Source organism: Suillus subalutaceus (genome assembly GCF_016647625.1).
Source record: "Suillus subalutaceus strain FC151 chromosome Unknown DFJ58scaffold_93, whole genome shotgun sequence".
Classification (NCBI taxonomy): domain Eukaryota; kingdom Fungi; phylum Basidiomycota; class Agaricomycetes; order Boletales; family Suillaceae; genus Suillus; species Suillus subalutaceus.
This window is the reverse complement of record NW_024540342.1, coordinates 67,239-92,092: the sequence shown is the minus strand read 5'-3', so window position 1 is coordinate 92,092 and position 24,854 is coordinate 67,239. Positions and strand designations below refer to the sequence as shown.

Genomic DNA, 24,854 nt, shown 5'->3' with positions numbered 1-24,854 from the left:
TACTATGCGCGTCGACATTGACCGTGCCGATATTGATCGGATCCTCACTTGACAAGGAACCACTACTACATTTCACCTGCACCTTCAATGGAGCCTCACCAAGGACACAGAATGACTCTATTATCTAAACCACGTCATAATCAACCTGACAACAGTAACAGTCAAAAGCCTCTATTCATGATTCCACAACCTGGACGCACTGAAAAAAAATCGGTAGTCTCGACGTTTAGCAACAGCTCGCAACAAACATTTGCACCCACACGGAGCTCCAATCTTGTAGAGAATACGGCCTCCAGGGAGTTGGCTGAATCTAGCCTTCATTTTCCCAGTTTCAAGTTCAATACGACAACTTCGCACCCAGAGTCGCACAGCTCAAGTCCTCAGCACTCGTCTTCCTTCTATGACACAAATGCTGTATTTTCAACAAGGGTATGCCGCATATATTCTCAAGTTGGTTTTGAAAATATGTTATGTCATTGTAGCGTCCCAACGTGGAGGTGAAGAAAGAGGACCATGGTGATTATATGCGCCTGAAATGTTATCGTTTGATGTCATTTTTCTAGATATCGATGGGCACCAGTTTAAGATGCTCGGAAAGCAACCTTCTCAACATTTTCCTGCAGAATATCGATATCCCCCATTAAAGACGACCACAGAAGAGATCGGTTCTCGATCAGGTTTTGGTATCCTTGAGAGTGATATGACCGAAGAGGACCTCATCATCACAAAAATTGCTAGCAATAGCCGTCAAGCGAAGGCTGAGCTCGCGAAACTGGTAAGTTGACCTTCTTCAGTTTTCTATAGCACAATGTCTATCAACACCATTACAGCGGGAACATAACGCCGAACTAGAATCCCAGCTTAGTATTAAGACTGAACTCGTCGCCGATCTCTCGCGACAGAACACGGAGTTATCTCGTCAGGCCTCAGACGCCTCTCATCAGAACTCGGAACTATCTCGACGAATCGCTCAACTTAAATTGACGACCAAGGAAGCAATTGACAAGGCCAACAGGAGGTTTCTAAATATCTCGTGTATCCGTTTCCCATTCGCTGATTCCATGCAGTTGCGTCGAACTCAGAGATTCTTATGAGGCGGTCCGAATCCAATTTCAAGCGTCATCTACCTTGGTGAACGATGCCCGAAAGACAATGGAAAGCCTTGAGGAGCTTCGGGATGCCGCTCGTACCGGCCTCCAAGGTCAGTTCATTCTCCGAACTATCATCCTTGCTTCCGCCGGGTTGTGACTTCGAATAATTAAAGTGTTTCTGGATGACACTGGGCATCTGCCCAATGTGGGCCAAACAAGGACAGTTGTAAACGAGCTACAGGCTGAGCTTACTCGGAGTGAGTCGCACCTTTCTGTGGGAAGTCAGCACGGCACATTATGTGTGCAGCTCAACAGGTGGCCGATCTCCTGCGTGAAAAATTGCAAAATATGGGTTCTGAGCTAATAGATGCCCGGGCGCGCGTCGCGGAACTGGAGGAGCATTTTGGGAACGACAGGAAGTTGATTGCCTCGACAACATCGGATCTTGAGCGCACCTGTAAGTTCGGTCATTGTCATCTTGATGAATAGCGATTCTCATGGCCATCCAGCCGAGCGTGTTGTTCATATGGCTGAGTACCTGAAGCTCCAGAAGCATGAAACAATTGATGCTCTCAGCAAACTTGCGCAAGCAGAGGATCGGCTAGTTCACAGCCAGTCACGGTAACGAATACACCTAATCGTCATATGATGTTTTGCCTAACTCTGTATGCAATAGCTTACAAGAACGCGATGCGATGGTACATTCCATGCGACAAGAGGTGGAATCTATGAGACAGGAGTATGATTTTGCGTTTTTGGCAATTCATCTCCTGGTAACACAACATTCTTAGAATTTCCGAGTTTGAAGAAGCTATGAATGATCGTAAAGCGCAAACCCGGATTCTGCAGAACAATGTCACGTTCCAGGAACAACACATGAAGGACCTAGAGGGGAGGTCAGTCTTTCCAAAATTTACCGATAGCGCCTACTGAATCTTGATATTCAGGTTACAGAAGGCCGAGGCGGAGTTGGTGCATGCTCACAATAGATCGCAAGACCTGGAATCGCGCTTGGAAGTCTCAAAAGATCTTGAGAAAACTCTAGTTCAGCAGAATGCGCGCCTCACCTCCGAAAGCGAATCTATTGGGGAGCGACTCCAGATTGCTGAAGCGGGGCTGGCAGATATCCGGAACCTAGAAAGGGAGCTATCAGTACAGAATGCAAGGCTCGTGTCGGAGCGCGATACACTCCTTGACAAACTCAAAACTGCACACGCGCAGCTGGCAGATGTGAAGCGAGAGGAGGAAAGCTACCGCGAAAGGTAGTTCAAGCACTCTTCTCACAACGAAATCTTTGACCATTGCAATTAGATTCGCAGAAACGCGAACGTCGCTGAAGGTCAGCTTCGTGTCATCCAGTTTTCATATTTACCTTGCCCCAGGTTCTTCAGGAACGTTTCGACGACCAGTCCGTTACTCTCAGGCTCACCAAGGAAAGCGTTGGTGAAGCTCAGGTAATCCTGCGCTTTCTCCGCCCTGAGCTGAGCTCACCTGTTTACAGGATCGTCTGCAATCCACGAATAACACGATTCTGGTAGCGTGTACTCCGGTGTCATGTTTACCAGTATGTTCACTGCGTGATATAGGCTCTGAACGAAAACTTGGCGGAATCTGTCCACCGCGCCAGTGCTGTAGAGGAGCGCGAACGCTCATTGCAAAGTAGACTGGATGACGCCATCGTTGCCATGGCCGCCGAACGGGACTTGGTTGGCAGCCTTCGGAAGGAACTTTTAGACTGCCAGATAGACCTTTCCCGACAGCAGGGAATTCAACAAGCCACAGAACAGATTGCAGAACAACGCGCTCGCGATGCTGAGCGACAAATCAAAGAGCTGAACTCTAAAACAGACTCCCAGCGCGGCGAGCTGGGTGAGAAGCAACAAGTCATATCCGAACTGACCCAGCGCCTGGTTATTGCCGAAACTCCCTCTGATCTGCACGAACAAGAGCTCCTTGCTCTGAAAACGCGCCTTCGCGAACTTGAACAATCCGAAACGCAACTTCTCCAAAGATCGACGAACATTACCGTCCGCCATGAACAGAATGATCTGGTAAGACGGCTATAATTGTTCGGTAGCTGTTCACCTCGTTCGCGTTAGAATGACAACGAGTGGATGTTGGTCCAGAACCTGGCCCAAAAAGCCAGAGAAGTCTTTGAGCGCGACTTAGTGGAAAAGAATAATGATATTCGAAGGGTTGGTCTTCGCTTCTTCCAATTTGTCACTGATCCCGTATGGTTTTAGAGAGACAACCTCATCAAGCAACACGAAGCTCGTATCATGCAATTAGAAGCAAGTCTAGCCCGTCGCATTAGGGAAGTTGTAAGGAACAGCCCCTTGATAAACAATGTGCAGCTGACCTTGATTTTTCGCAGGCACAAGTCGGAAGCTCAAAGGGCGATAAGCAAGATGAAACTTTCTGGAATGAGCCCCCATCTGGACTCGGGGACCAACAAAATTCCGGTGCATTGCCATGCTTGGAAAATTAGACTTAGCTAAAATATTTCGCAGGTGTGCATAAGGCAACGAACCATTCAGTTGTCAAAGAACCACGACGTGCCGACCGGATTCCACTCGAAACGTTAGCGCCCGGTGATTCTGATATTAGAGATTATGACGACGAGAAGGACCTCGCAATGCGGCAAGGGAAGCGAACGATCTCTCTCGATGAAGAAGAGCCGACAAGACCAGCAAGGCGGCCGGTAAGTACTCTATCCGTGCCGTACCGGTTACCAGCACGCAATCTGACCGCGAAAGAAAAATTCAAAATATCCGGAAATGGAGAAGACTACAGACCAGGTTGGTGTTTTCTCTCATCGCCTGTCATCATGCCTCGAGTCGGTGTTAGGCCCCAGGTCCATCAAAGAAGAAGACGAACAAACGACAAATTCGGTAGCCAGCAGGGATGCCCTTGTTTACGATTCAACGAACTTGTCTGGGGTGGTCCAGTGTATGTCGAGTGTTTCAGCGTCGTTATTGTGTACCAGTAGTATTTCTCTTTTTCGGCTTCAAGGCCGTGGAATTGTTCACAACCTTCTCGCGCATCATCATGGTTCTGCACTCCCGATTAGTATAGTGTATGCGATGCATATAATACATCGCATTCAAGAAAATCAGCAAGGATACAGGACGTCGGTGGTATGAGCGGTAGATACACTTTCGATGCAATTGTCGTCGGTGAAGTTGAACAAAAAATCAGTATGACGAATGAGATATTATGGATGCAGAGTCAATAACAATAAGTGAACGGTCGGAGTGGAAGTCCAAGAAATGCAAATCGAGAAAATAGGTATACATATATGCACAAGAAATGCAGCGTCCGGAATTACCCGCTATTCTGGAAGGCGTAACATATCGCCTTCAAAGATGATGTCACCACGATCCTGCAAGGCCGCTGCTGCTTTGACGACTTCGGCTGTATCAAAGTCCTCGTGTTTGTCGGCAGGTATAGCAGAGTTTAAGTAAGTCAACAGGGAAGATATGGTCATGTCATCCGTGCTGTCATGAGTGGTCATAAATAGGTATGCGATTGACGAAAAAATGAAATCCATCCTGGCAGTAGGCTCATCAGCACCATGATTTAGAAATACCAAGTCAAGCTAGCGGGAGGAACGTACCGGCCAGGAACGGTGGTTAAGTCAGCAAAACCAAGTACAAGACGGCGGTTCAGACGGCTGGACGACCCGGAAGCTTCCGTTAGCACATGAATGTCGCTATCAGCTCTTCCCTTTGGACGAATAGAGCGGACGCTTTGCGATGATCTCTTGCTAGTGGAGGCATTATCAGGGCCAACCCAAGCGGAGCTAGTGCGGCTGTTTCCATTGTCTAATCGTTGTTTCTTCATAGTGTGAAGAGACCGAAAATCCGAAATCCTAGCTTTGCGCTTATCATCCGTGGATAGGTCCTGGGTGTCGTACGGTTCTTCCGACTCTAGTTCGTCTTCAGCAGATGCATCCTCGTCTGACAAGCTTCCGTCGTCAGGATGGGATGTGCCACCTTTGGCTCTAATCTCTGCAATTTCTGCAGCCTTCTGAGCTCGCCTCTGACTGAAAGAAGGAAGCAGTTGGTGTCAGTGAATAATGTGTGGAACGCGCGAGAAAACAGACGTGGCGACAATAGTGAAAATACTCACTGGCGGGCTAGACACTTTCCTCGATGCTGTATCCATGGATACGCGCAGTAGGAACTATCTTGTCGAAGCTGGACCCACTTCTTGCAAAGAGAACAGAAGACTCTGTTTGGCTCAACCTCTTCAACCAGAGGATCAGCCTTGAGAGTTGCGGCTCGTTGTTCGGCATTTCGTCGACGAGATTCGTGAGCTGGAAAATTGGTGGGTGTCAAATCCTTGAAGGATGAAGACGGCGAGCACGGTATTGTCGACGGGATGGGGTTTTTTCCAAGGAGTGGAGAACCCGAAGGACGTCTCGAGATTGCAGACACATCCCCAGGGTGAGGTTGACCTTCTCGAGCTGCTACATCGGATTTTGGTGGCCTTGATAAAAATATAGGAATGAGAAAGCGAAATAAAATGTCAGATTGAGTAGCTCACTGAGACGATGAAGCTTCCGCTTGAGAGGTGGAAGACTGTCCAACGCCCTTTTGACAGGACGACTTATGGTGCAGCCACTTTTGGACGGCCTGCATGTGGTTTTCAGGGCTGACTTGGATCCAACGGTCGCAAGTATTGCACAATACCCGCTCGGCATCAAACTTGCGGACGTCCGGGTCTTTAGAGAGCAATGAATTTCTCTCTTCGAGAGCACAACCATTCTTGTTGTTACTGGGGATACATGAGTGCCAGAATGATAAGAGAGGGTACGGATTCGCTCACATCTTTTTTGACAAGCAACTCTTGCGGTGAGCATCCCATGGGATGGAGCAATACGTGGAATTAGGACGGAGCCGGATCCACTTGTCGCACGATGCACATAATACACGGTATGCCTCAAACTGTGCGACGTAAGGATCCGCCCTGAGGTAGTCAATGCGTTCCTCTTCAGTACGCTTGGCACGCCGCCGCTTAGCGGGAGGGTTGGCAAGAGCCTCAGCCGTACTTTCTGGAGTATAGATAACAGGCTCAGGCACGGCCTGAGTGGTGTTGGCACTGTCGGGACACATTAGAAAACAAATAAATATTGATCAAGGCAGTGTCAATACCATTGTTGCCGATGGGCGTCCCAGTGTTTCAGGGTAAACCCGCCGGTTGCCTCGTCACGAAACGAGACGCCCTCGCCGCAGACTTCGCACATAACACGACCAGTTTCATACTCGCCTTTCGGAACGGCGACTGAGTCATCTACGCTCTCGCCCTCAGCGTCAGCAGAATCCCCTCGTTCTGGAGGGGTTTTCCGCTTTCGGGAATTTCTGTAGAATAATTGGTGAAAGTGATCATAGGATCGAATAAAATCGTACGGAGATGATTCACGAGGCAGCTCTCGAGGAGGAGAGGAATCAGACCTGGTGTTATCAATTAGCGGTGAAATAATTGGGGGCTGGGAAGGGCAGACAAATACTTATGGTCATCCACATCCATATCCTCTGCCATGAAGGAATAGTGGAAGATTAGGAATAAGAGGAGGCAGAAGTTGGGAGAGAATTAGGTATGATGTTGGGGCAGGTCGGGAAGGGTTAATATGTGTAAGCTGCTGTTCGGGTGCCAAAACGTATTTACAGAGAAAATATATGTCACAGATCCGGCACTTCCAGAAACATAACAACATTTCATTTCCCACGGCCGGCGAAAACATCGAAAAAGGTTTTGTACCTGAATAAATTAACCTCGACGAACACCTGATTCTGCTTCCACTCCGACTCGGTGTCAAACTTATTATGACATACGAGAGCAAATGTCACTTAAAATGGATTTCTCTTAGTATATGTTGTTTGTTCTAGCGTTAAAACGTGAAGTTAGTCTAGTGCTGTGTCTTTTTCTCTTGACACGTTTCCATCAAAAGGGACATTGTTCTGAATCACGATTGAAACCCCAACTCCGCTGTTCTATCGATCCATTCATCATCGATGCGATTCTCTCGGTCGTGATGCTATGATGTCGGAGCTAAACGCTGCATTGCAATGGATGTCGCTTAGTTTAACTGGGCTAGACAAATGACTAAGACGGTATCATTGTGAACTTCCATTTAGTACATCTCTGCTACTCACTCACCGGCCTTACCGCTTCGGGCCTAAGACGGAAATTCTGTGTTTGCTCGGCTCAGTCTCATGAGTCTACACCGTGGTCCATGAGGGCCTCGTGCTGTACGTCGTCCCCCCGTTATCACCACTTCTACAACAAGCTTGTCCCACATTCATCTATCATGTACCTTGGACATTGTGCTGTCACTTTGGTTTGTCGGCGATCTCAAATCTCATCGCATCCGGCGGCTTGTACGGCAATTGCGGCATTGGGGGACCTTGCTTAGTTCAGGAAATGCACCGAACCCATGTGGACATCGTCTATTCAAATTTTTGTGTTTTTCCTGTCTCCCGTGTGAAGAAATCTTATATGTTCAGGAAATTCTTGGTATAACTGCGTGTTCGGAACCCAACCGCCACGTAGTATTTACATCTATCGCCGCACAAAGAAAAAAAAACACATGTAGCCATATGGTAAGTTTTTCGGCCTCCTGAACCAATTACCGCATACTTTAAAAGGGTTGCTCGATATTCTTTGCGTCGTGACTCGTGAGTTGGCCTAACTTCCCCGCAGATCTCAAATACAGCACAACAGAAAGTTGCCGTCGGTTGATTTCCGAAACGACGGAAACTTTCCTTTTCGGATAGACGAGTACGTACATTGACTTGGTTGTCGATCGCAATACCATGCTTGATTGAGGCACGAAGGCTCCCCAATTCGGCTCTCGTTGGCGCCTGTGTATATTTTGGGTACAACATATTCTAGCCGCCGGGCCCTTTCCAACATGGATAAGTGACATGACTTATGTAGTCTCCCCTAAACCTTCATTTAATACGATATGATATCCATCTTCGCAGTAGTGAAACCTTGTATATAGTTCACGACACACACTTAGAAGAGGAATGACATTATCATTCGCACGACACTGATGTGGAGAACCGGCAATGAGCTTACCGTCTCTATCGATACTATCGAGGAACAACCTCGTTTCCGCGGACTCTTCGTTTGATTGAGTAAAAATATACTTCGCGAACACCCTGCTACAAACCACAATAGGCGCTTAGATTTGCTGTTAGGTGCTTATAACTGACCCGGCGGCGTCCTGACCTTCTTAATTATGAAACTTGAAGCTCCCAGCGCTAGTGCGGCATGTCTATTCTTCGATATCTATCCAGATTGACAGGATTCTCCATAGAACATCATATCCTTCCGTATCCTTCTCCCTCGATGAACCCCTTGAGCCGCTTCACAATTACATCAAGTCCAGACAGCCATTTTGCTAGCTCCGCGTCTAATTTTTCCAATGGCGCTCCTTGCGATATACGAGCATAGAAGTCACGGCGATACGGCGCGGCCCGAACAGCAACCTGAAAGTGCCACAAACGATCAGGAGCCACATGTACAGGGAAGCAGGCAGTGACGTACAGCGGCTAGAGACCGTACGAAAAACGTATGATGGGGTCTTAAGACTTCGTCGTATGAACGCTTGAAGCACACGTGTAACTCTATCGAAGGATCATTCTGCATATGTTGCAGTGCTAATTCGTCCGAATCAGTTGCCTTCTATGACTATACAGACGGGGATAGAATGACCTTTACACAGGAATGTCAAACCACTAGAGAAATAACGGTACTGATCAGTGACACGATATTAAAGGGTCGAACATACCGGGTCAGGCGTATCAAGCAACCGGTGCCATGTCTGTCATCCAATGATGCTTCGCTTCTGACAAGATTCTCAAGCGTGGAGCAACGCGAAGAATCGGCTTGGTAGCGAGTTCGTACACCCTATATCGCGGGAAAAGGATGAGGGTTGGTAGGGGCTAGGCAGAGCGGAGGACTTTCCCCTATATTGCCCTTTATATCACTCTGAACAAAGCCGAATACACCTGAGCCAAGCAAATCTAGAACGACAACGCATTTCAAAAACCGATTGCCGGACGTAATCATTATATCATACCGAACAATTGAACGAGCCCTTCAGAAGCTTCCAAAAAAACCGAGGTTTCCACACCATTAACGGTGATTGGAACATCTGCAAATGACTATGCGAACCTGTCAGTCTGCGAAGTGCGGTGAGGTGAGTGATTGTACTTTGACAGTCTCGAAGTATGGTTGAGAAGACATCTTGCTGGTCAAGAAGAAGGTTCAACGTTACCTGGAGGGGATAGTGCCGAATCCTTGTGCATTGAAACCTCGAGGACAGAGGCAGTGACTGCAAGTTTACAGCATAATGAAATTTGACACGATTTTGCAGGATCGAAGGAAACGTGTAAGTATATGTAATATTATTTTCTTTGTCTAATGATCTTATCATAAAAATCCTGCAGAACTCCATCAACTTGAAGAGGTTGTTTTTAGAACGAACGCCACGACGTTTTGAGAGACCATATAATGTTTCAATAAAGTTGATGGTGCTGGTTGCCAGGAAGGAACACTTTAACAGCAAAGCACTAGTATGCGGTCGTTCGGCACTAGTAAGTGCACACAACAAAGGGTTGATAAGTATGCACACCCGGAATTTTGGCATTTGATACTCACCAAATTATCAGTATCTAATGTCGCCCAATGTTTGCTCCATGATTTCCTTTGTGGTGGCGTACCGGTACTTCCACGGCCTGTCTCCCCTTTGCCAGCACTCGTTATAAAATTGCTGGTTCAGTGCTACATTCGAACTCTGGTGAACAATAGTGTTTGCTCACGTCGAGGACCGACTCACTGCTGAAAGGGATATGATCCCGATCCCCCTCTTCTGGATCTTCGTTATCCGAGAGTCCCATTGGTCGTGGGGCATTGTACTCAACAGAGTTCGCCGCTCGCAAAATGCCGTCAGTTCGGGGATTATCTAGCTCAAATGAGCTAGTGCCAGTGGCTGTCGGGCGCCGTTCTGCATTTGACGGACAAAATCCGTCTCCACTTCGGGCGAATTTCTCGTTCTGTAAAATTGAGTTAGTTACTCATTTCATTCTCGGGAGAAATTAGCTCACCTCGTTCTTTTGAACTCCTGCGCACTTCCCTCGATGTTTCATCCACAACCCTGGATAATACCTCGAACGTTTGTCGAGGCTAATCTCTCTGTCACACCCGCGGCACCTGACGGATGTGGGTCGTACATTGTAGGTGTACTCGTCGTCCTCGAGCTCCTGTTTCCGCTGAGCCTCGCTTTTCCTCTGCTTGCTAAAACCCACGACGAATGGTTCATCGTGCCTGCCTTCATCGGCACTCATGTTCTCATTAGAGTCATGCGGAGGACTCGATGCGTTCTGCGTGTCATCGGGTTCAGAAGGGAAATGAGATGGGGCAGGCCCACGAAAGTCGAACTTGATTGAACAGGCGAAATAGTGCTCGTCGACAAGGAAGTTGATCGTGGGCCAGTCGGCGTGTGTGTCATATTCAAGAACGGTACGACACCTGCCACACTTGTGGGTGTAGGTCCGTTTCGTGGCCGTTTTGGATATGGCAGCATGCTGAGTGGCGGCGCGGTCCATGTCTTTCTAGTGCACGGCGAATGAGGAATTGGTTCTTGATTTTTCGCATTTTTTGTACTCGGAGACAATGCCCTTTAGGATGTGGAAGTGGACGTTTTTTTTCACAGTGACGCAAAGTTGGAGCCTGCCTCGGGGTCAACTTGCATTGAGCGCCCATCACCCACTAAACCACTGGTTCTCGAATACACGTGGTATTCCAAGGCGCACTGTCATGGAATTCATTCACCACTGGCTAATGTCTTCTCTAAGGATCAGTCACTCTTCTAGACGTTGATGATTCCAACGTTTTCCGAACTGCAGGGTACATCTCTACAAAATATTCCGGTTGTGAATGTGAACCTTGTCTAACATGATCGTTCCAGAAAAACAAATCAGCATAGAAGTCGTGATAGTCCATGGATATCCACTCTGGCCGCCGTCAGGACGCTGATCAATTTTGTCATATGTCTGGAACTTCTTCATCAACACAGCCGCCACAATAAACGTGACTGCGCTACATTTGCGTCCCCTATGTTCTTATAGGTACAGAAAACATTGGTTCCATTTCGTACGTAACTAGGGTCATGTATCTCTGTGTTTCACGCTGACCGGAATCACCGAACATTCATAACGCATTGTTTCGAATGTTTGGCCTAGTGGCTTATTCGATGGAATGGTGATAGGCCAGGGAGCTTGCATCCTTATGACGTGAAAAACTCCACTTCGATGAAGGCTGTGGATACACTATTCGGATCTTCTCTGGTGGGTAGTGGGCTGTCATAGGCTTCTACCAAAGAACTCAACTCATTTGCAAGATCGCGCGGCGTCGAACATAAAATGTAGATGGAAAGGATGCCCGAGATTTAACAATCACGCAGAGTATGAAACTTCTTTGCCTAAGAACATTGGAGTACTGGGGTACCCCTCTAGCCGGGGTGCAGGCGGGTGTTTACCACCATTTGGATAGCTTAGTCAGCAGGGCTAGACCCTGACTCAGGGCCTTATCATCCACAGGTTGACTTCGGTCCAAGTTCTGTCCACCAGAGACAGCCAGCCACGCCAGCCACTCCAACGTCGAAGCTCGAGTCGTCAGTATCAGCAACTCATAACTTTACTATGGATTAATTGTTTAACTAGGAGGTCATGGAAGGTCCCGGTCAATCATTATCGCTCGGTACTAATGTACTTACCAGTGCCACTGGTGTGGTAATATCATAGGGACGAGCCATCCGTGCAGCACCATCAGGAAAAAATGTGGCGTTGAATTGAATTGCTTCATTCAATTCGAAAAACATGCCCGTCGGAGACGGATACGTTATTAACTAGAGGAACCTACAAAGAGGAAAACTGATACCAATCTTCGGTACACAAAGTATATGTTTGCAATCTTGCAAGCATAGGGCTTCGAGGTTTCGAGGTTCCAACTTCCCGAGCTATCGTTTGTGCACTGCATCGTGGGAGTGCTATTCAATAGAGGAGTACCTGCAGCTAAGAATCGCCACTTACACATACTGCCAAATGCTAACTGACAGGCTCGTACTAGGAATGGCACCGAAGAATGACAGATCCCTGGTAAAAGCTCCTGCGCCCAGTCACTAGTCAGGGACGACGAGGCAATACCACTTATGCGGGTGTGCCGCTGACTGTGAAATTGGAGATAGTTTGATGAATTCAACGTGTTGATGAGTGAGGGGATAGTTTGACTGGACTAATCCCGATAGAGTCGGATATAATCATTATCGACTCAGATACAGAAGTCCTCCGGTCAACGATTGCCGCGGATAATCCAATGAAAGTCTTGAGTGGTAGACGTGTCCTGAGGCCGACATGTATGCGAGAAGGTTGAAACAATTAGAATCTATATATGCGGTAGATACAGACGTCGACTTGTTATCCTGGAAGTACTGTTTTTCAGGTTGCTTGCAACGGCACAGCCCTTACTTTCTCACCAACTTGATCCACGGCGCAGAACTTGACTAGTGACTAATAGTCAGTATTTGTAAATTTCCCACCTAGAAAATACATTTGATTCCGGGGATTGAGTCTCACTTTCCTTAGCTTTTCTCCCAGCATTATCCATGCCGCCGGACACGACGAAAGGCAAGTTGAAGCGCAGGTCAAGCCGCAGAGAGGGGGAAGACTTACGTTTCGATGGCGGCCATGCCCGCGAAATCGAACAGAAAAGGAATAATGGGCAGATCTCTTGCGCCGAGTGTAGGAGGTGCGACCTTCGCACAATTTTTATAGAAGTTTTTTTTTGGATAATCTGACATGTATCTATGTCTAAAGGCTCAAGATAAAGTGTGACAAGCAGATTCCCTGCCAGTCATGTCAGGCAAGTACCCCACGTCACACAGCGTCGACGACAGCTCTCACGCACCTCCTATTTAGAGACGAGGTTGTGCTACATTGTGCCCTAATGGTAAGCTATTTTCTATCTCATCTTATTTATATTAACTCACTCGTCTCATGTACAGGCAGCTTGGCTACTGGACAGGGGACTCGGTATGCACCATACAACTCTTACTAGCTTTCATTGTCTTAATCCTTGCGACAAGGTTTGTTCTGGCTGCCACTGAGCATCTTCATCGTCAGATATCCAATATGAGTGGGCGTATCCGCCAATTAGAAGACGCCCTTGGACTTCTCCAGTCACGGCATTCGGCAGAACCCCACCCCCTCCTTCGCGACGACCTTCGTGGCGCGGATCAGAAGGATGAATTTAGTATCATTGCCCAGCCTGGAGATAATGCTGCGGGGCCGTCGAATCCTCCAGAGATTCTAGATGCATTTGGAACACTCTCCATCACCGATCACGGCATATCACGCTTTTTCGGCCCCACAGGCGGACCTGAAGTGAGTTCTAGCCCTCTCACTCACTGAAAGACGTATTCATTTCACCTGATAGTGCTTGTTAACGGTGCGCATTTTACTTTTTGTATGGCCGGATTCATGCAACTATCCCATTAGTCGGATAAAACCGTTCCAGATGAATATGCAGATGAGTCTAGTCCTGAATCTGGAAGGGATTCAATGAGCCCTGGATTACCGCAAGAATTCGGGATGTTTTCGCAGGCATTCCCTTTCACCCCTATGGGCCCATTAACAGATATTCAGGATCTAATAGAAAGTCATCTACCATCTTTGCAACGGGCCAAGTACCTCACGCAGACTTATTTCGAGCAAGCTAGCTGGCTATTCCGCAGCGTGTCTCGAGAACAAGTGATGGAAGAGTTACTCCCAATGTATTACTCAAATAGCACTGCAATGTCGCCGGATGAACCCAAAGGAGCTCACGAACTTGGTCTTCTTTTACTTGTCTTTGCTATCGGAGCTCTCGTGGACCTTACGCAGGATGCCTCCAACCCTGAGGCTGAGCACTACCATCAACTTGCCCGTGCTAGCATCTGCTTGCAACCAGTCATGGAGAAGCCCACCTTGGTTACTATTCAGGCACTTCATCTGTTGAGTGCCTACAACGCTATGAGCGGCAATGAACTTGGCGCCAAAGACACCAGCATGGAGACGACATGGTCATTGGTTATCCTTGCGGCGCATCTCTCCCAATCCGTGCGTAGTCTTTCCATTTGTATAATTCTCACCTGATGAAAGGTCGTCTAGATCGGTCTTCGTATGTTTGTTCATGTCTATCAAGGAATAATTAAATCTTACTCGGGTTCCGCGCCATAGATCGGGATAGTGCCAAGTGGGGTCTTCCTGCCAAGGTTGTGCAAAGGCGGCGCCTTCTCTTTTGGGATCTCTTTGTTGCTGATGCCTGGAGTGTAAGCACAGCCTTCTCTTCCGCATGGTTCCTTGTAATGGTTTTATCGACATTCTCAACGTAGAGCTTACACACCGGTCGCCCGCCGACTTTTTCCTTAGCTTACGCGGATTGCCGTTTCCCTGAGCCTCCAGCTTCCGCCGAAAATGACGGGGAATCTGGTCGTGAGACAGAATGTGAGTCTGCACATATGTTCTCATGTCTTTACCCACTAGATCTTTCGATATAGTCGCGTCATGGTGTGTCAGGTATGCGGCTGACTGCGTCGCAGAAGTCGCCACGCGTACGTTGACGGCTGAAGCGCCGACTTATGCTGTAATCATGGAGATTGATCGCAAAGTTCGCGAGTATCCATTCCCAGATATTTCCGCTTTGGCATCTGGTACCTCGCCGCCCCCAATTACCGAGGAACCGCTGAGTCTTGCAAAATCAATGGGCCGTCTCGTAATGTCTCACTCTAAGGAAACCTGTAAGTAAATCGCCTTCGTGCCGTGTGGCTATCGTGGCTAATCTGTTGCTCAGTACTACTCTACATTCATCGTAGTTTCTTTGCGCAGGCTATCATTGAGAATCCTGTGAACCCGTTAAAGAGTGCATACTCCCCATCATTCCTGGCTGCTTACCGGGCGTCTCAGACGATATTGCGAACCATCCAACAAGCGTTCGAAGAATGTCCTAGTCTCTGTGCTCGCTTTTGGACTATCTGGACTTTCGCCTTTTCTGCAGCCGTAAGCATCTTGGTTCTCGACGTCCATTGCAGCTGATAGCATAATTAGATCGTCTTTGGGACAATTGTCACTCGAGGCCCACAATCTCCATTGGCGTCTAATGCTATGAAGGAACTGGATGACGCATGCCTTCTTTTTTCAAAAGCAGCTACACATAGCAGACGCGCTTCTAGAGCTCTGGTTAGTATCGGTTCCTTTCACGCTTGGTACACTTTGTAATGGAGACAATGCCGCAGCCAATCATTACCAAACTGAGAGAGAAGGCGCACGTAGCCCTCGCTGCTGCTCAGAATGAACGGCCATCACAACAGCTCGGTCAGCAATGGAGCGTAAAGGTGGAGCAAGATGACGATGAACTCGATATCTTTGCTGGAAGAACTAGATTCCTTTCGGTGAAACGACCTACAAGTCTCCCTGCAGATTACCCGGAGGCTTCTTCAAACAGCAACACATATCTAGTGGCTGGTTCTACCGAGCAACAACCCGCGCAAATGTATCCCCTGGAGCCCACAGCTGACTGGGTTCAGGCCTCGGACCGTGGTGGTCGTTTTGATATACATCATTCAGACAATTCCACCGCACCTAGTGCAAGCACTAACGTTTCGACCCAGTTATGGCGACAGCCCCAGAGTTCTGGTTATCCATATACTCCCCTGCATCACGTATCTCATTCAGCTGTGCACCCTGCGCATCACGCTCCGGCACCTATTTCCGGGTCATCCAGCTACTGGGCCCCGGCGAGCGAAACATCGCAGCAATATAGTCAGCCTCCGCTTACAGCTCCTCCTTCCCAACCGCACACTTATCAGTACAACTCGTCTTCCGTGGCCCCATACCATGGCCAACAGAGCCGGCCAGTACCTACGGAGATCGCCGGACTTGGCCTGGTATCACAGGATTCAAGACTTGATGAACGTTGGACCTCTTTTATGCGGGAGTCTGGTTATTTCGATGGTGTTGGATACAGAACGCAGTGAAAATATATGCGTGCATGAATTTTTTTCTATTCATATGTGGTTCCACAGCCTTTGTATTGATTTCGTTGTCAATTCGAGCATCATCACCTTCCCATCTTTCTAGCCAAGCTCGGCCTGCTTGGCGATGACTATTTTTTGACCATCTTATACATATTTCATCTACAAGGCATCATCAACCAGTATATAGCAGTAGTCTTCGAAACACTTACCTGTACCTATAATCTCATCTTCCTGCCTTCCTGACTCGAGGTATATTTACATGACATTTTACTATTTTGCAGCCCTGATTACTAGTATTCGAAATGATATATAATTGCATGCGAGTATTCACAATTGGTGTCAGCGAGTACTGCATCGCCGGAGGTTGTGCTGGAAGGCCAAGGCACTGCGTAATACGTATACGCACCCGCTGATCACACGACCTTACATCGATCAAATTGAAATGTTATCTTTCTCCGTCCATTTTCAATACGGCTCCGGATAACCTAGATATCCGACTAGTACTTCAGGAATCAGGAATTTATGACAAGGATATCGTGGCTAACTATGGTACAATTCATTTCGTATCTGCCATCCGCTTAGGCTAAACTTTGTACGGTTTCAAGAGGGCCGTATTTCGATAATAGATATCGAGGGCTTCTCAATCCCGTGTCGTATGGGCCTACCTGACAAATATTGAAATCGCCATATGTCGAATGCAATCTGCCACGTCCCGAATCCAGGTCAACAATTCGCGCAGCAGAAGTTCTACCACATACAGCTCTTGGTCAGCTTGGAGCCATCTACGCATACCGAACCCGAACTTTAATCCTTCCGAGTCGCTTGTGAATCCATAAGCCCTGTCGGTACCACCAGCATACAACACAGATGATGCGATTAGTCATCTTATCTCCTCCAGCGATCGCTCAGTCTGATACTGGTCAACGTACTGGACAAGCGAGAGCCAGCATTGATTGGACACCCTTGTTCGTGGCGCTGTATGTAGGCAATACCTCCACTGCGCACATGCATGCGCATCTGATGCAGTTTGTCTTGCTGTCTTCCAGTAAGTATCTTCGAAGCGCCCGAGTATCGACACGTCCATCAAGGACTTGAAAGGGAATATCACACATAACCCAAGTGTGAGGTCTGCAAAGCCTGCGCATGAAGAGGCCCATGCGAAGCTGTGTACCTGGGCATCAACAGGTATGTCAGCGTGCTGACAGAATGTTGTCTGCCTTAGGAGCCTTTCAATCCCAGACACGCAGTGTCGGGACTGGGAGACGGAAATGACCACAAAGCTCGAGCCTGCGACGATGCCGTCACCCCCCTGTCGTCGAAGGTGAAGTATTTATGTTCACTTCAATTTTTTAGTGTTCAAGAAGTTAAAAAGTCACTACAGCAATCAAGGACGATCGATCACGGGCTTGTAGAGTGAAAAGGGCTCACAGTACAAACTCTGGGCAACATCAATTGACGTAAATAATCTTGTTCTGTGGCAAAGCGGACACGGAGCCAGTGGGTCCCAAATCTCAAGTCGTCACCACCCAGTGATAAATTGTACGACGTCATTGATGAGACTGGTCTAGAATGGCGTCCGCACCATCTTCCTGAAGCCAGCGGGACAGAGGAGGATATAGGGTGTAAGTAAGTCTCGTTCAGAGCGTCCAAGCGACAGCTGTGTATACCCCGCATAGTTGTTGGCAAACTAATTTGTCTCAGCGACTTGTGGAGGAGTGCCGTTGTGGAGCGTAGAAGACAAATGCTATCAACGGCGAGGTCAGGAAATAGGCAAATAGCATTAGCAACAACGAAAATCTTGAAGGCGTACCAGAAGGCATAGGAATCGTGTTGGAACATAGCCCAACTATTAAGCTGATGGGGGGAAGACGACGAGCACAGCGCAACGCATCCCCTGGCAGTGTTCTACGTATCTCAGATATTTTCGTTGACTGACCGATCGAAATTCCAGCCCGAAAGGGTCCAAGAAGACATTGTAACCTTGCCATATAGTACATTCGTGAAGGAAGTGAAGGAAGTGAACCCATCAATGAATTCGATCAAGTTGAAAGACAGGAGGTAACTAAATCAATTGTCCAAATGTTCGGCGCGCCATTTTTTCCTTGTGCAAAAGAACAGGAGGCAGAATAATAACCGGACGCGGTTGTGTGGAGACTGCGGCCGAGTGATGCGCAGAAAGGTCCATGGAAATTTGGAGGATGCAGGGCCTAGATGAAGGCAACCAACGCCCACCAGGAACCAGGAGAGTTTGGCAACCAGGTAGCAACGAAGCAGTGAAACACATAAGCAGCCAATATCCTCGGACATACTCCATGGCAGGGACATCATCAATTTGAAGTGCTGCGGGTATCATAAATTATAAAGGATAAACTAACCCATACTGGCGTAATTCTAATAAAGTATGCGGGTATTCGAAGGCTGCACAGAAAATCAATGACCTATCTGGTGCTTCACATGCTGTCGGCGATGCCGCTCCACGGCTCGTGCCGTTGGAGGCAAGGCGTCGTAGGTCGAACATAACTGCTTCCACGTGCCTGCAGAAGCCATAAATGAGGTCAGGATATAAGATATCAGTTCTAAGCCTTACTTGATGCGTTTACGTGTGATGCAATATCTTTGGTATCCTCTGCGAAGACCACAGCCATACCCCTAAAGAAGTTGAATCAAATAGGTCACCTAGTGGCAAGACAACACCTACTCTGCCAAGTGGAAGTCAATGTGGCTAGAACATGACATTTGAATTAACCAGGTACAATAACGGTATCGGAATCGTACCAGTGAAAGAACCATGGTCCTGGATTATCGGTTCTAAAGCGAATTGTCACATTGTCACTTGATGAATCACCATTGCTCGTCGTATCCCGTCGGACAGGATTATCGTAGTTGTAGGTGTCGCTTCCAGCGCTTCTTACAACAGAGAAGGTGTGCTGTGCGAAACATGAACCAGAGTGACAACAGGATATAACAAATGATACCCACTCCATGTAAGTGGAAGGGATGCTAGGATGATGGTACATGAGAGACGGAAGGTAAAGAGGTATTAGCATGGCCTACCGGGAACTCAGGCGATCCGCCGGGTACAGACAACTCGATAGTTTTGTTGGCAGGTAAGGTGTAAATCGATCCATAGGGATCCAGGTCAGAAGTGTCCAAATTTCCGTTTAGAATTTGCAGCAAGACTGGGGTGGAGGGCGGGGTATAGCTGTAGCCATTGATGAGAAATTTGAAGTTGTCATCCCATACGCTTTCTAGATTTATCGCCACGTCTGCGGGCTCCGAACCACCAGGAGCTGCGGGGTCTTCCAGCGCGTGCAAGTTCTGTTCCAACAAAGGGTTGGTCGTATTCCAATATCTGACGATGGGATCTGTGTCCGGAGCTCCAACATATCTCAGTATCGCAGAGTTGAGACCCCCTGCAAAGGTCGTATCATAATTGGGCAGTGCATGAATCCAGTAGTTGTCGACCGGCTGGTTTGCAACTAGGATGAAAGAGTACCGTTGCCCGGCCAAAATCTGGATCGAGTCGACTTCCAGAGGCATCGTGAGGTCACTGTCCGCCTCGATGACCGTAAAAACGTGGTTGTCAATCGTAAACACGAAGTTTGATCTGCATGCCATATTCATTAATCGAATGCGGTAGCGTGTTCCTGCCACGACAGTCACGACAGAAAGAGGCACCGGTGGCCCATATTCAAAACGGCCCGCACCATTGATGAGAGTCGAAGCAGGATTTTCGCCAAAGGCGACGTCGTAGGCGTTCACGTGGTACCTTTCATCAAATGGTTCAATCAGAGTAGTAAAAGTGCTGATGCTGATGATCCCTACCAATCCATGAGAGTAATGATGGTCGTTTCTATATTGTCATCAGCACATTCAACTATACACTGCAGTCAAGGTTTAGACCGACCGTTATCAACGTCATACATGCCCAGGTAGGGATCCATTGGGTCATAGATGACCAAGGCTCCTCTCAAACCTTCGCCTGCGTCAACGGTGAGATTTTTTTACTCCAGTGAAGAATGAAATTACCAACAGTACTGGAGCTGGAAATGTGAATGATACCTAATACACCAGTAAATAAATATACGCAAGGTAAAACGACAATTCTCACCAAAATGACCCAGTCTGATTTACTGGTGTGAACTCATACATGAACCAATTTTCGGACGCGATGGGGCACTGGGTCACCATGGCTGTTCCATCCATTTCGGCCGATCCATACTGCTTGATCCCGTGCCAATGCTGGAGCTAAGTCAGCACCGTCCCAGAATACAAGGAGATACTAACCACACTCGTGCTCTTGTTCATCGACTCGTCCACCAACAAATCCGTGACGTTTATTGAAAAGCTTTCGCCCTTAATGAAGTAAATCCTCCTGGTAGGGACAGCCGCATAGATAGACCACTACCTTTTGTGCAGTGAGGACTGGTCCAGGGGTTTGACCATTGACTACGATAGCACTGGAAATGTTTAGGCATATGAGGTTTCAACCAATCAAGTGTCTATAACGTACTCGATGAAATAACCGTCGGGGGCGATCTTGGCGTTTGTGATGACAAGCTCAGCATCGAGTGCCGCACAAAACGACACCAAGGCCGCTAGAAACCAGGTATACACGGAACGAACTTTTGCCATCACCAATGCTGCTGAGAGTCCGTCGTTGAGGTCTCACAGTTTGACAAAATTGTTTTATAATACCTTCTCTTACGTATTTTTGATAAAACTGCTTGGGATAAAAGTTGCGGCGCCGAAGGGGTCAATTCAACCTAGAAGAATTTGAGGTACGTGTTGAACAATGAAGGCCTAGGTTCAACGTTCTCCCGATGCAAGTACTGGCCGCATTATGATACTACCAAGTTTTGTATGATCCACACCTAAGATTCCTCCAGACCCGGCATGGTTGGTTGACGCATGGCGATCGGACTAGTCAAACCCGGAAGTAAAAGCACAGGCGAACCTGAACAGCGACCAGCTGCCCGAGCAAGGGACCGAGCAAGGGACCGAATCGGATGGACAGATGAAATGACCTGGGAGGAGTGATGTGTAACCTGTTCCCACTGAAACAGATCGGTTCTCTGTCATATGTTGTTATGTAGTAAAGAACGTTGGACCCCGTAAACGAATTTGTAGCATCATGTTATGACACCGAGAGCGCTACCTCTGCAAAAAGTCCAGAAGTCCGAACACCCTCACGGCATTCACAGGAGGACACGTTCGCTTCAAGGTATACTTGGCAGCATCGTCTGCTAGCATATATGCCTCTAACCCATGGTGAGCACTTCTTCCTTTCGCCCCCATCCCCCCTTCGCCGAATTCCTCTTGCGGTACCTGTAATATTTTCTCGCGCTGTCTGTCATCCCCGTTCCATATGCTTTTTTCATGTCGTCTATTAATGCATGTCGGTCTATTGCTTTATGTAAATTGCCAATATACCAAATATATGTATCTGCTTAATTATAAATTTAAATCTTGGTGAAGAATGAGTGAGTGTTGTTCGGGTGGTGCTTGCGAGCTAATGAGGGTGCCAACCATGGAAAGAATGAGATATTGCAAGCGGCCGTGCGAGGCGCCGAGGATGACAAGAAGGTCCGGGAGGTCGAAGTGAGCAGCGGGAGACTGCAATAAGTCGTGGCAGCAGTGCCAGGTGGGTGGGCAACACTAGACTCATAGAAGGGCGTGTCAGGGGAGTGACGTTGCCCTTGGAATATGGGGCTGTGGACGTATGGGAGGTTGACCTAGGGCGGGGGACAGCGGGAGGTCGTATCGATGGTAGCACGGTTGGGTGCGTTCCTGTGTCAGTGTAGCAGGAGGTTGCAATTAGGCATGGGCGGCAGCAGGAAGTCACTTCGATGGCGGTACTAGGGCTATGGGAGGTTGTACTACGGGAGTATCTTGAGTCGGGTGCGGTTGTGCACCAAGGGCATGGGAGGAAGAGTGGGTGAGCGAAGGGGAAGCCGTCGGCTTGCCATCCGCTTTTTTTTCCTATACTCAAGTTTCGTGCCAGCCGCCAATGTCCTTGGGGTCTTTACCAGGGCCAAAGCTGCTCGGCCTTCTTGCCAGAGGCAATTTGACTGATCATACCAGACTATTACGTAGTGCTGCGGTGATTCCGTGAACCATCACCGGCGTTTACGATTTTCTAGGGATTTTCCTGAGGACGATGCAGGCACGATCATATCATCGCAACTCGGAATGTTGAAATCATCAGCTACATAGGTATTATTCACCAACAGTCCCAAAAAAAGGCTTACTGCTTGGTCATCATAATACTAGCCTATGATCATATGCAAACATGCCACGAATCGGGGGTGCATGTGCCATGGGAACACATCGATAACAAGGTGGCATTAATCCCGGCATGTCCAGACAAGCCCATACGTCATGAAGTACGTTAACATCGCTGCACAAGAAATTCAGAGTCCAAGATAAACATAGGCATACAGAAACTGTTCGAAAATCATCTATGAGCCCTGGTCACTTGTCTTGTTTGTCTATCCCACTGCTGCCAGGGTCATGCATCTTATCCTGTCCTGAGACAGCTCGCGCGCTGGGCGATGAGCGTTTCTCATCCGCAGCACTTGATTCAGCACGCGGCCGTTTGCGTGATGAACGCGGCGACATCAACGTTCCTCCATTGGAAGACTTATCTGGATGAAGGTCACCACCGCGTTCAGCGGAGTAATGCTCTGCATCACGATCTCGTTCCCATGAGAGACCATCTCGCCCACTAGCGGGAGGCAGTGTCATATGGAGCTGTTGGGCGCCTGATTGAGATCCATTCTGCGACAGGAAATCTAGCCAACTAGGGTCTCCAGGAGGCCCTATGACAGTCTGAGAATATTTCCATTGAAAAAGAAATGTAAATCATACCTGATTCTTGCTGTGGTGGTTGCGACGGGGGTGGCAGCGGCGGCTGTGGTGGCCCATGGGAGGGCCAATCAAGCGGCGCGTATTGTGGACCTGTGTTTTGCGGCTGCCGATGTTCATCATTGTCTAGAAATGTGGATAACAAGGAGTCTGGAGACTGCTGGGAATGTAAACCGCTTGAGTGGGAATGTTGACCATGCGGGTGATTCTGCCGCATTAACTGGTGATACATTCCCTGTAATTGGGGGTCCTGAGGTTGAGAATACGATGACCGTTGGCTGCTGTAGCTATTATTACGCGGTAAATTAGAGCCTCGCGACGACGAGGACGGGAAGTCGAAATTCGACGGCAGGAAGGACTGCGGGGGACTGTTTGACACTCCCATATATCCGTTATACGGAAGTTGGTGAGACGATGGACCGTTTGATCGATATGCAGTAGAATGAGCTGACGTGGGTGAGGGGAGATAATTATTGTACATAGACTCGTCCCCCGAAAGCTTGGACCCATTGGCTCCATGAACGTTAGGTGCTAGACGGGGCTTCTTTTGAGAGCTAATTTGACCGTTTGGAGGGAGCAAACCGACCGGAAGACGAATGGCGTTCTGTGGAAATAGGAAGTGCAGATCCCCCACCAACCGATGGAAGCTGCGACGAGTGATGAAGGGGCATAGGAGGGGGAGGGATGGTCATAGGACGGTGATAATCAGCCATCTGTTTCAGAATAAGCGAATGAGAAGAAAAGATATCAATAATAATCTTACATCGACGTTTAGACCCATGTCACCTCCTGAAGGAATCAGAAGTTTCCCGTTGTTACCATATTCCGATTTCAACTTGGGCTCGTGGCGCCTCTTGCCTCCACGTGTGGGAGCAGAATCTGGGTCGTCGTCGTCGTCGCCCTCGTCATCGTCAATATCAGCGTCATGATTAAGTTTGGCATTAGCGTTGTTCGCGAAATCGTGCGGAGTTCGGGTGTCCTTCTCTCCGTCGTACTGAACAGAAAAAAAAAGTTGGTAAAGAACAGACAAAAGAAAAAAATTACTTACACGAACGTGACGCTGAATGATATCGTGGATGTCGCCAGAACAATATTGATAAAGTTTCAAGTGATGACCCGCGCGTTCCTCTGATGATGCATGATGCTCATGTTAGGAAGGACACACATATGAGACATGAAAAAGAACTCGCCAAAGATAACGACGGCGACATCTACAGAGCAGAGGACGCCTAGTTCATAGGCCTTTTGAAGAGACCATTCTTACGCTGTAAGGAGGTGAGGATAATTATAAGTTATCAGCTGCCAAGCTATTAATGGCAAAAATAGCCAAAGGCTTACCTTTAAAAAAGTCACTGAACGATTACGCTCGTGCTATGTTTAAGAATTACAGAGAGGGACGTTAATGATGGATCAAGAGGAGGTCAAGTAAAATTGGAGTAAGACGCGCTGGCACAACCGCGACCGAGAATAGCAGCAGGCAACTACATAATAAAAATGAAACTTACAGTGATCGGTTGAATCTCAATTTTTCTCCTGCCCATTGTACTATCGAAAAGGATGAAGAGACGATGAAGGGAGAGATGATGGGAGTACAGAAGAGAGATGGCAGTGGACGAGAGGATGGGAGCCTTGTCTTTGAAGTTTGGATCTTTCACTGGCGGCAAGTAATTCCGCGAACGGGTGCCGAAACCCAAGCAACTGCAAACGGCGCTCATCAGATTCAGAGATCATTCTCCGGGATTAAAGCCACAGTTCCGGATCTCACCGGATTCTATCATTCTATCTTAATTAGGAAGTAAAGTTCATAGAAA

General features: G+C 48.0%; 8 protein-coding genes across 8 annotated transcripts; 3 read left to right on the top strand and 5 right to left on the bottom strand.

Moving 5' to 3' along the window:
* Positions 1-52: 52 nt before the first annotated feature.
* DFJ58DRAFT_503203 (uncharacterized protein) lies at positions 53-1,602 on the top strand. The gene is made up of 7 exons (XM_041380719.1): positions 53-429; positions 483-516; positions 564-775; positions 831-1,018; positions 1,068-1,201; positions 1,265-1,548; positions 1,601-1,602. The coding sequence occupies exons 1-6, from the start codon at positions 88-90 to the stop codon at positions 1,453-1,455; spliced, it is 1,101 nt and encodes a 366-aa protein (XP_041241216.1). The 5' UTR covers positions 53-87; the 3' UTR covers positions 1,456-1,548; positions 1,601-1,602.
* Positions 1,603-2,589: 987 nt separating this feature from the next.
* DFJ58DRAFT_503282 (uncharacterized protein) lies at positions 2,590-4,135 on the top strand. The gene is made up of 7 exons (XM_041380720.1): positions 2,590-3,142; positions 3,191-3,286; positions 3,335-3,412; positions 3,466-3,553; positions 3,602-3,792; positions 3,848-3,889; positions 3,939-4,135. Exons 1-7 carry the CDS (start codon positions 2,777-2,779, stop codon positions 3,984-3,986), a joined length of 909 nt encoding a protein of 302 aa, XP_041241215.1. The 5' UTR covers positions 2,590-2,776; the 3' UTR covers positions 3,987-4,135.
* Positions 4,131-6,797, bottom strand: DFJ58DRAFT_800107 (uncharacterized protein). Its single transcript, XM_041390798.1, has 8 exons — positions 6,604-6,797; positions 6,503-6,547; positions 6,248-6,454; positions 5,922-6,194; positions 5,640-5,870; positions 5,223-5,582; positions 4,708-5,136; positions 4,131-4,642 (listed from the first exon to the last, which is right to left on the bottom strand). The coding sequence occupies exons 1-8, from the start codon at positions 6,633-6,635 to the stop codon at positions 4,423-4,425; spliced, it is 1,797 nt and encodes a 598-aa protein (XP_041241214.1). The 5' UTR covers positions 6,636-6,797; the 3' UTR covers positions 4,131-4,422.
* Positions 6,798-8,355: 1,558 nt separating this feature from the next.
* DFJ58DRAFT_800097 (glycolipid transfer protein domain-containing protein) lies at positions 8,356-9,487 on the bottom strand. Its single transcript, XM_041390797.1, has 6 exons — positions 9,189-9,487; positions 9,099-9,127; positions 8,893-9,011; positions 8,817-8,839; positions 8,649-8,761; positions 8,356-8,590 (listed from the first exon to the last, which is right to left on the bottom strand). Exons 1-6 carry the CDS (start codon positions 9,256-9,258, stop codon positions 8,423-8,425), a joined length of 522 nt encoding a protein of 173 aa, XP_041241213.1. The 5' UTR covers positions 9,259-9,487; the 3' UTR covers positions 8,356-8,422.
* A 154-nt stretch (positions 9,488-9,641) lies between these two features.
* Positions 9,642-11,031, bottom strand: DFJ58DRAFT_503094 (uncharacterized protein). Its single transcript, XM_041380718.1, has 4 exons — positions 10,211-11,031; positions 9,943-10,159; positions 9,769-9,887; positions 9,642-9,718 (listed from the first exon to the last, which is right to left on the bottom strand). The coding sequence occupies exons 1-3, from the start codon at positions 10,709-10,711 to the stop codon at positions 9,772-9,774; spliced, it is 834 nt and encodes a 277-aa protein (XP_041241212.1). The 5' UTR covers positions 10,712-11,031; the 3' UTR covers positions 9,642-9,718; positions 9,769-9,771.
* A 1,673-nt stretch (positions 11,032-12,704) lies between these two features.
* DFJ58DRAFT_800082 (fungal-specific transcription factor domain-containing protein) lies at positions 12,705-16,506 on the top strand. Its single transcript, XM_041390796.1, has 14 exons — positions 12,705-12,911; positions 12,980-13,025; positions 13,082-13,112; positions 13,168-13,195; positions 13,249-13,546; positions 13,599-13,610; positions 13,661-14,260; positions 14,312-14,321; positions 14,381-14,472; positions 14,536-14,647; positions 14,701-14,940; positions 14,994-15,199; positions 15,248-15,379; positions 15,436-16,506. Exons 1-14 carry the CDS (start codon positions 12,769-12,771, stop codon positions 16,174-16,176), a joined length of 2,691 nt encoding a protein of 896 aa, XP_041241211.1. The 5' UTR covers positions 12,705-12,768; the 3' UTR covers positions 16,177-16,506.
* Positions 16,507-18,244: 1,738 nt separating this feature from the next.
* On the bottom strand, positions 18,245-21,283 carry DFJ58DRAFT_800072 (laccase). The gene is made up of 13 exons (XM_041390795.1): positions 20,690-21,283; positions 20,585-20,636; positions 20,464-20,532; positions 20,288-20,418; positions 20,210-20,238; positions 20,084-20,158; positions 20,002-20,029; positions 19,231-19,945; positions 19,156-19,176; positions 18,952-19,103; positions 18,875-18,898; positions 18,764-18,825; positions 18,245-18,710 (listed from the first exon to the last, which is right to left on the bottom strand). Exons 1-13 carry the CDS (start codon positions 20,809-20,811, stop codon positions 18,607-18,609), a joined length of 1,584 nt encoding a protein of 527 aa, XP_041241210.1. The 5' UTR covers positions 20,812-21,283; the 3' UTR covers positions 18,245-18,606.
* Positions 21,284-22,334: 1,051 nt separating this feature from the next.
* On the bottom strand, positions 22,335-24,742 carry DFJ58DRAFT_800066 (uncharacterized protein). Its single transcript, XM_041390794.1, has 9 exons — positions 24,549-24,742; positions 24,382-24,414; positions 24,299-24,308; positions 24,205-24,272; positions 24,092-24,169; positions 23,807-24,037; positions 23,626-23,756; positions 23,047-23,597; positions 22,335-22,997 (listed from the first exon to the last, which is right to left on the bottom strand). Exons 1-9 carry the CDS (start codon positions 24,582-24,584, stop codon positions 22,651-22,653), a joined length of 1,485 nt encoding a protein of 494 aa, XP_041241209.1. The 5' UTR covers positions 24,585-24,742; the 3' UTR covers positions 22,335-22,650.
* Between the last annotated feature and the right edge of the window lie 112 nt (positions 24,743-24,854).

Coding starts and splice junctions, on each gene's coding strand:
- DFJ58DRAFT_503203 (XM_041380719.1), top strand. CDS start 88: ATGGAGCCTCACCAAGGACACAGAATGACTCTATTATCTAAACCACGT. Junction 430..482: donor ATGCTGTATTTTCAACAAGG/GTATGCCGCATA, acceptor ATGTCATTGTAG/CGTCCCAACGTGGAGGTGAA. Junction 1,019..1,067: donor ATTGACAAGGCCAACAGGAG/GTTTCTAAATAT, acceptor GATTCCATGCAG/TTGCGTCGAACTCAGAGATT.
- DFJ58DRAFT_503282 (XM_041380720.1), top strand. CDS start 2,777: ATGGCCGCCGAACGGGACTTGGTTGGCAGCCTTCGGAAGGAACTTTTA. Junction 3,413..3,465: donor CCCGTCGCATTAGGGAAGTT/GTAAGGAACAGC, acceptor GATTTTTCGCAG/GCACAAGTCGGAAGCTCAAA. Junction 3,890..3,938: donor TGGAGAAGACTACAGACCAG/GTTGGTGTTTTC, acceptor AGTCGGTGTTAG/GCCCCAGGTCCATCAAAGAA.
- DFJ58DRAFT_800107 (XM_041390798.1), bottom strand. CDS start 6,635: ATGGCAGAGGATATGGATGTGGATGACCATAA. Junction 6,455..6,502: donor CTGCCTCGTGAATCATCTCC/GTACGATTTTAT, acceptor ATTATTCTACAG/AAATTCCCGAAAGCGGAAAA. Junction 5,583..5,639: donor GCGGAAGCTTCATCGTCTCA/GTGAGCTACTCA, acceptor ATTTTTATCAAG/GCCACCAAAATCCGATGTAG.
- DFJ58DRAFT_800097 (XM_041390797.1), bottom strand. CDS start 9,258: ATGTTCCAATCACCGTTAATGGTGTGGAAACCTCGGTTTTTTTGGAAG. Junction 8,762..8,816: donor TTTGACATTCCTGTGTAAAG/GTCATTCTATCC, acceptor CGGACGAATTAG/CACTGCAACATATGCAGAAT. Junction 8,591..8,648: donor TCGTACGGTCTCTAGCCGCT/GTACGTCACTGC, acceptor TGGCACTTTCAG/GTTGCTGTTCGGGCCGCGCC.
- DFJ58DRAFT_503094 (XM_041380718.1), bottom strand. CDS start 10,711: ATGGACCGCGCCGCCACTCAGCATGCTGCCATATCCAAAACGGCCACG. Junction 10,160..10,210: donor CAGGAGTTCAAAAGAACGAG/GTGAGCTAATTT, acceptor TCAATTTTACAG/AACGAGAAATTCGCCCGAAG. Junction 9,888..9,942: donor GGATCATATCCCTTTCAGCA/GTGAGTCGGTCC, acceptor GTTCGAATGTAG/CACTGAACCAGCAATTTTAT.
- DFJ58DRAFT_800082 (XM_041390796.1), top strand. CDS start 12,769: ATGCCGCCGGACACGACGAAAGGCAAGTTGAAGCGCAGGTCAAGCCGC. Junction 13,026..13,081: donor TTCCCTGCCAGTCATGTCAG/GCAAGTACCCCA, acceptor CCTCCTATTTAG/AGACGAGGTTGTGCTACATT. Junction 14,941..14,993: donor GTCTCACTCTAAGGAAACCT/GTAAGTAAATCG, acceptor TCTGTTGCTCAG/TACTACTCTACATTCATCGT.
- DFJ58DRAFT_800072 (XM_041390795.1), bottom strand. CDS start 20,811: ATGGCAAAAGTTCGTTCCGTGTATACCTGGTTTCTAGCGGCCTTGGTG. Junction 20,533..20,584: donor CAGTCCTCACTGCACAAAAG/GTAGTGGTCTAT, acceptor TACTTCATTAAG/GGCGAAAGCTTTTCAATAAA. Junction 18,899..18,951: donor GGACCATGGTTCTTTCACTG/GTACGATTCCGA, acceptor GTCATGTTCTAG/CCACATTGACTTCCACTTGG.
- DFJ58DRAFT_800066 (XM_041390794.1), bottom strand. CDS start 24,584: ATGGGCAGGAGAAAAATTGAGATTCAACCGATCACT. Junction 24,038..24,091: donor TCATTCAGCGTCACGTTCGT/GTAAGTAATTTT, acceptor TTTTCTGTTCAG/TACGACGGAGAGAAGGACAC. Junction 23,598..23,625: donor CGCCATTCGTCTTCCGGTCG/GTTTGCTCCCTC, acceptor CGGTCAAATTAG/CTCTCAAAAGAAGCCCCGTC.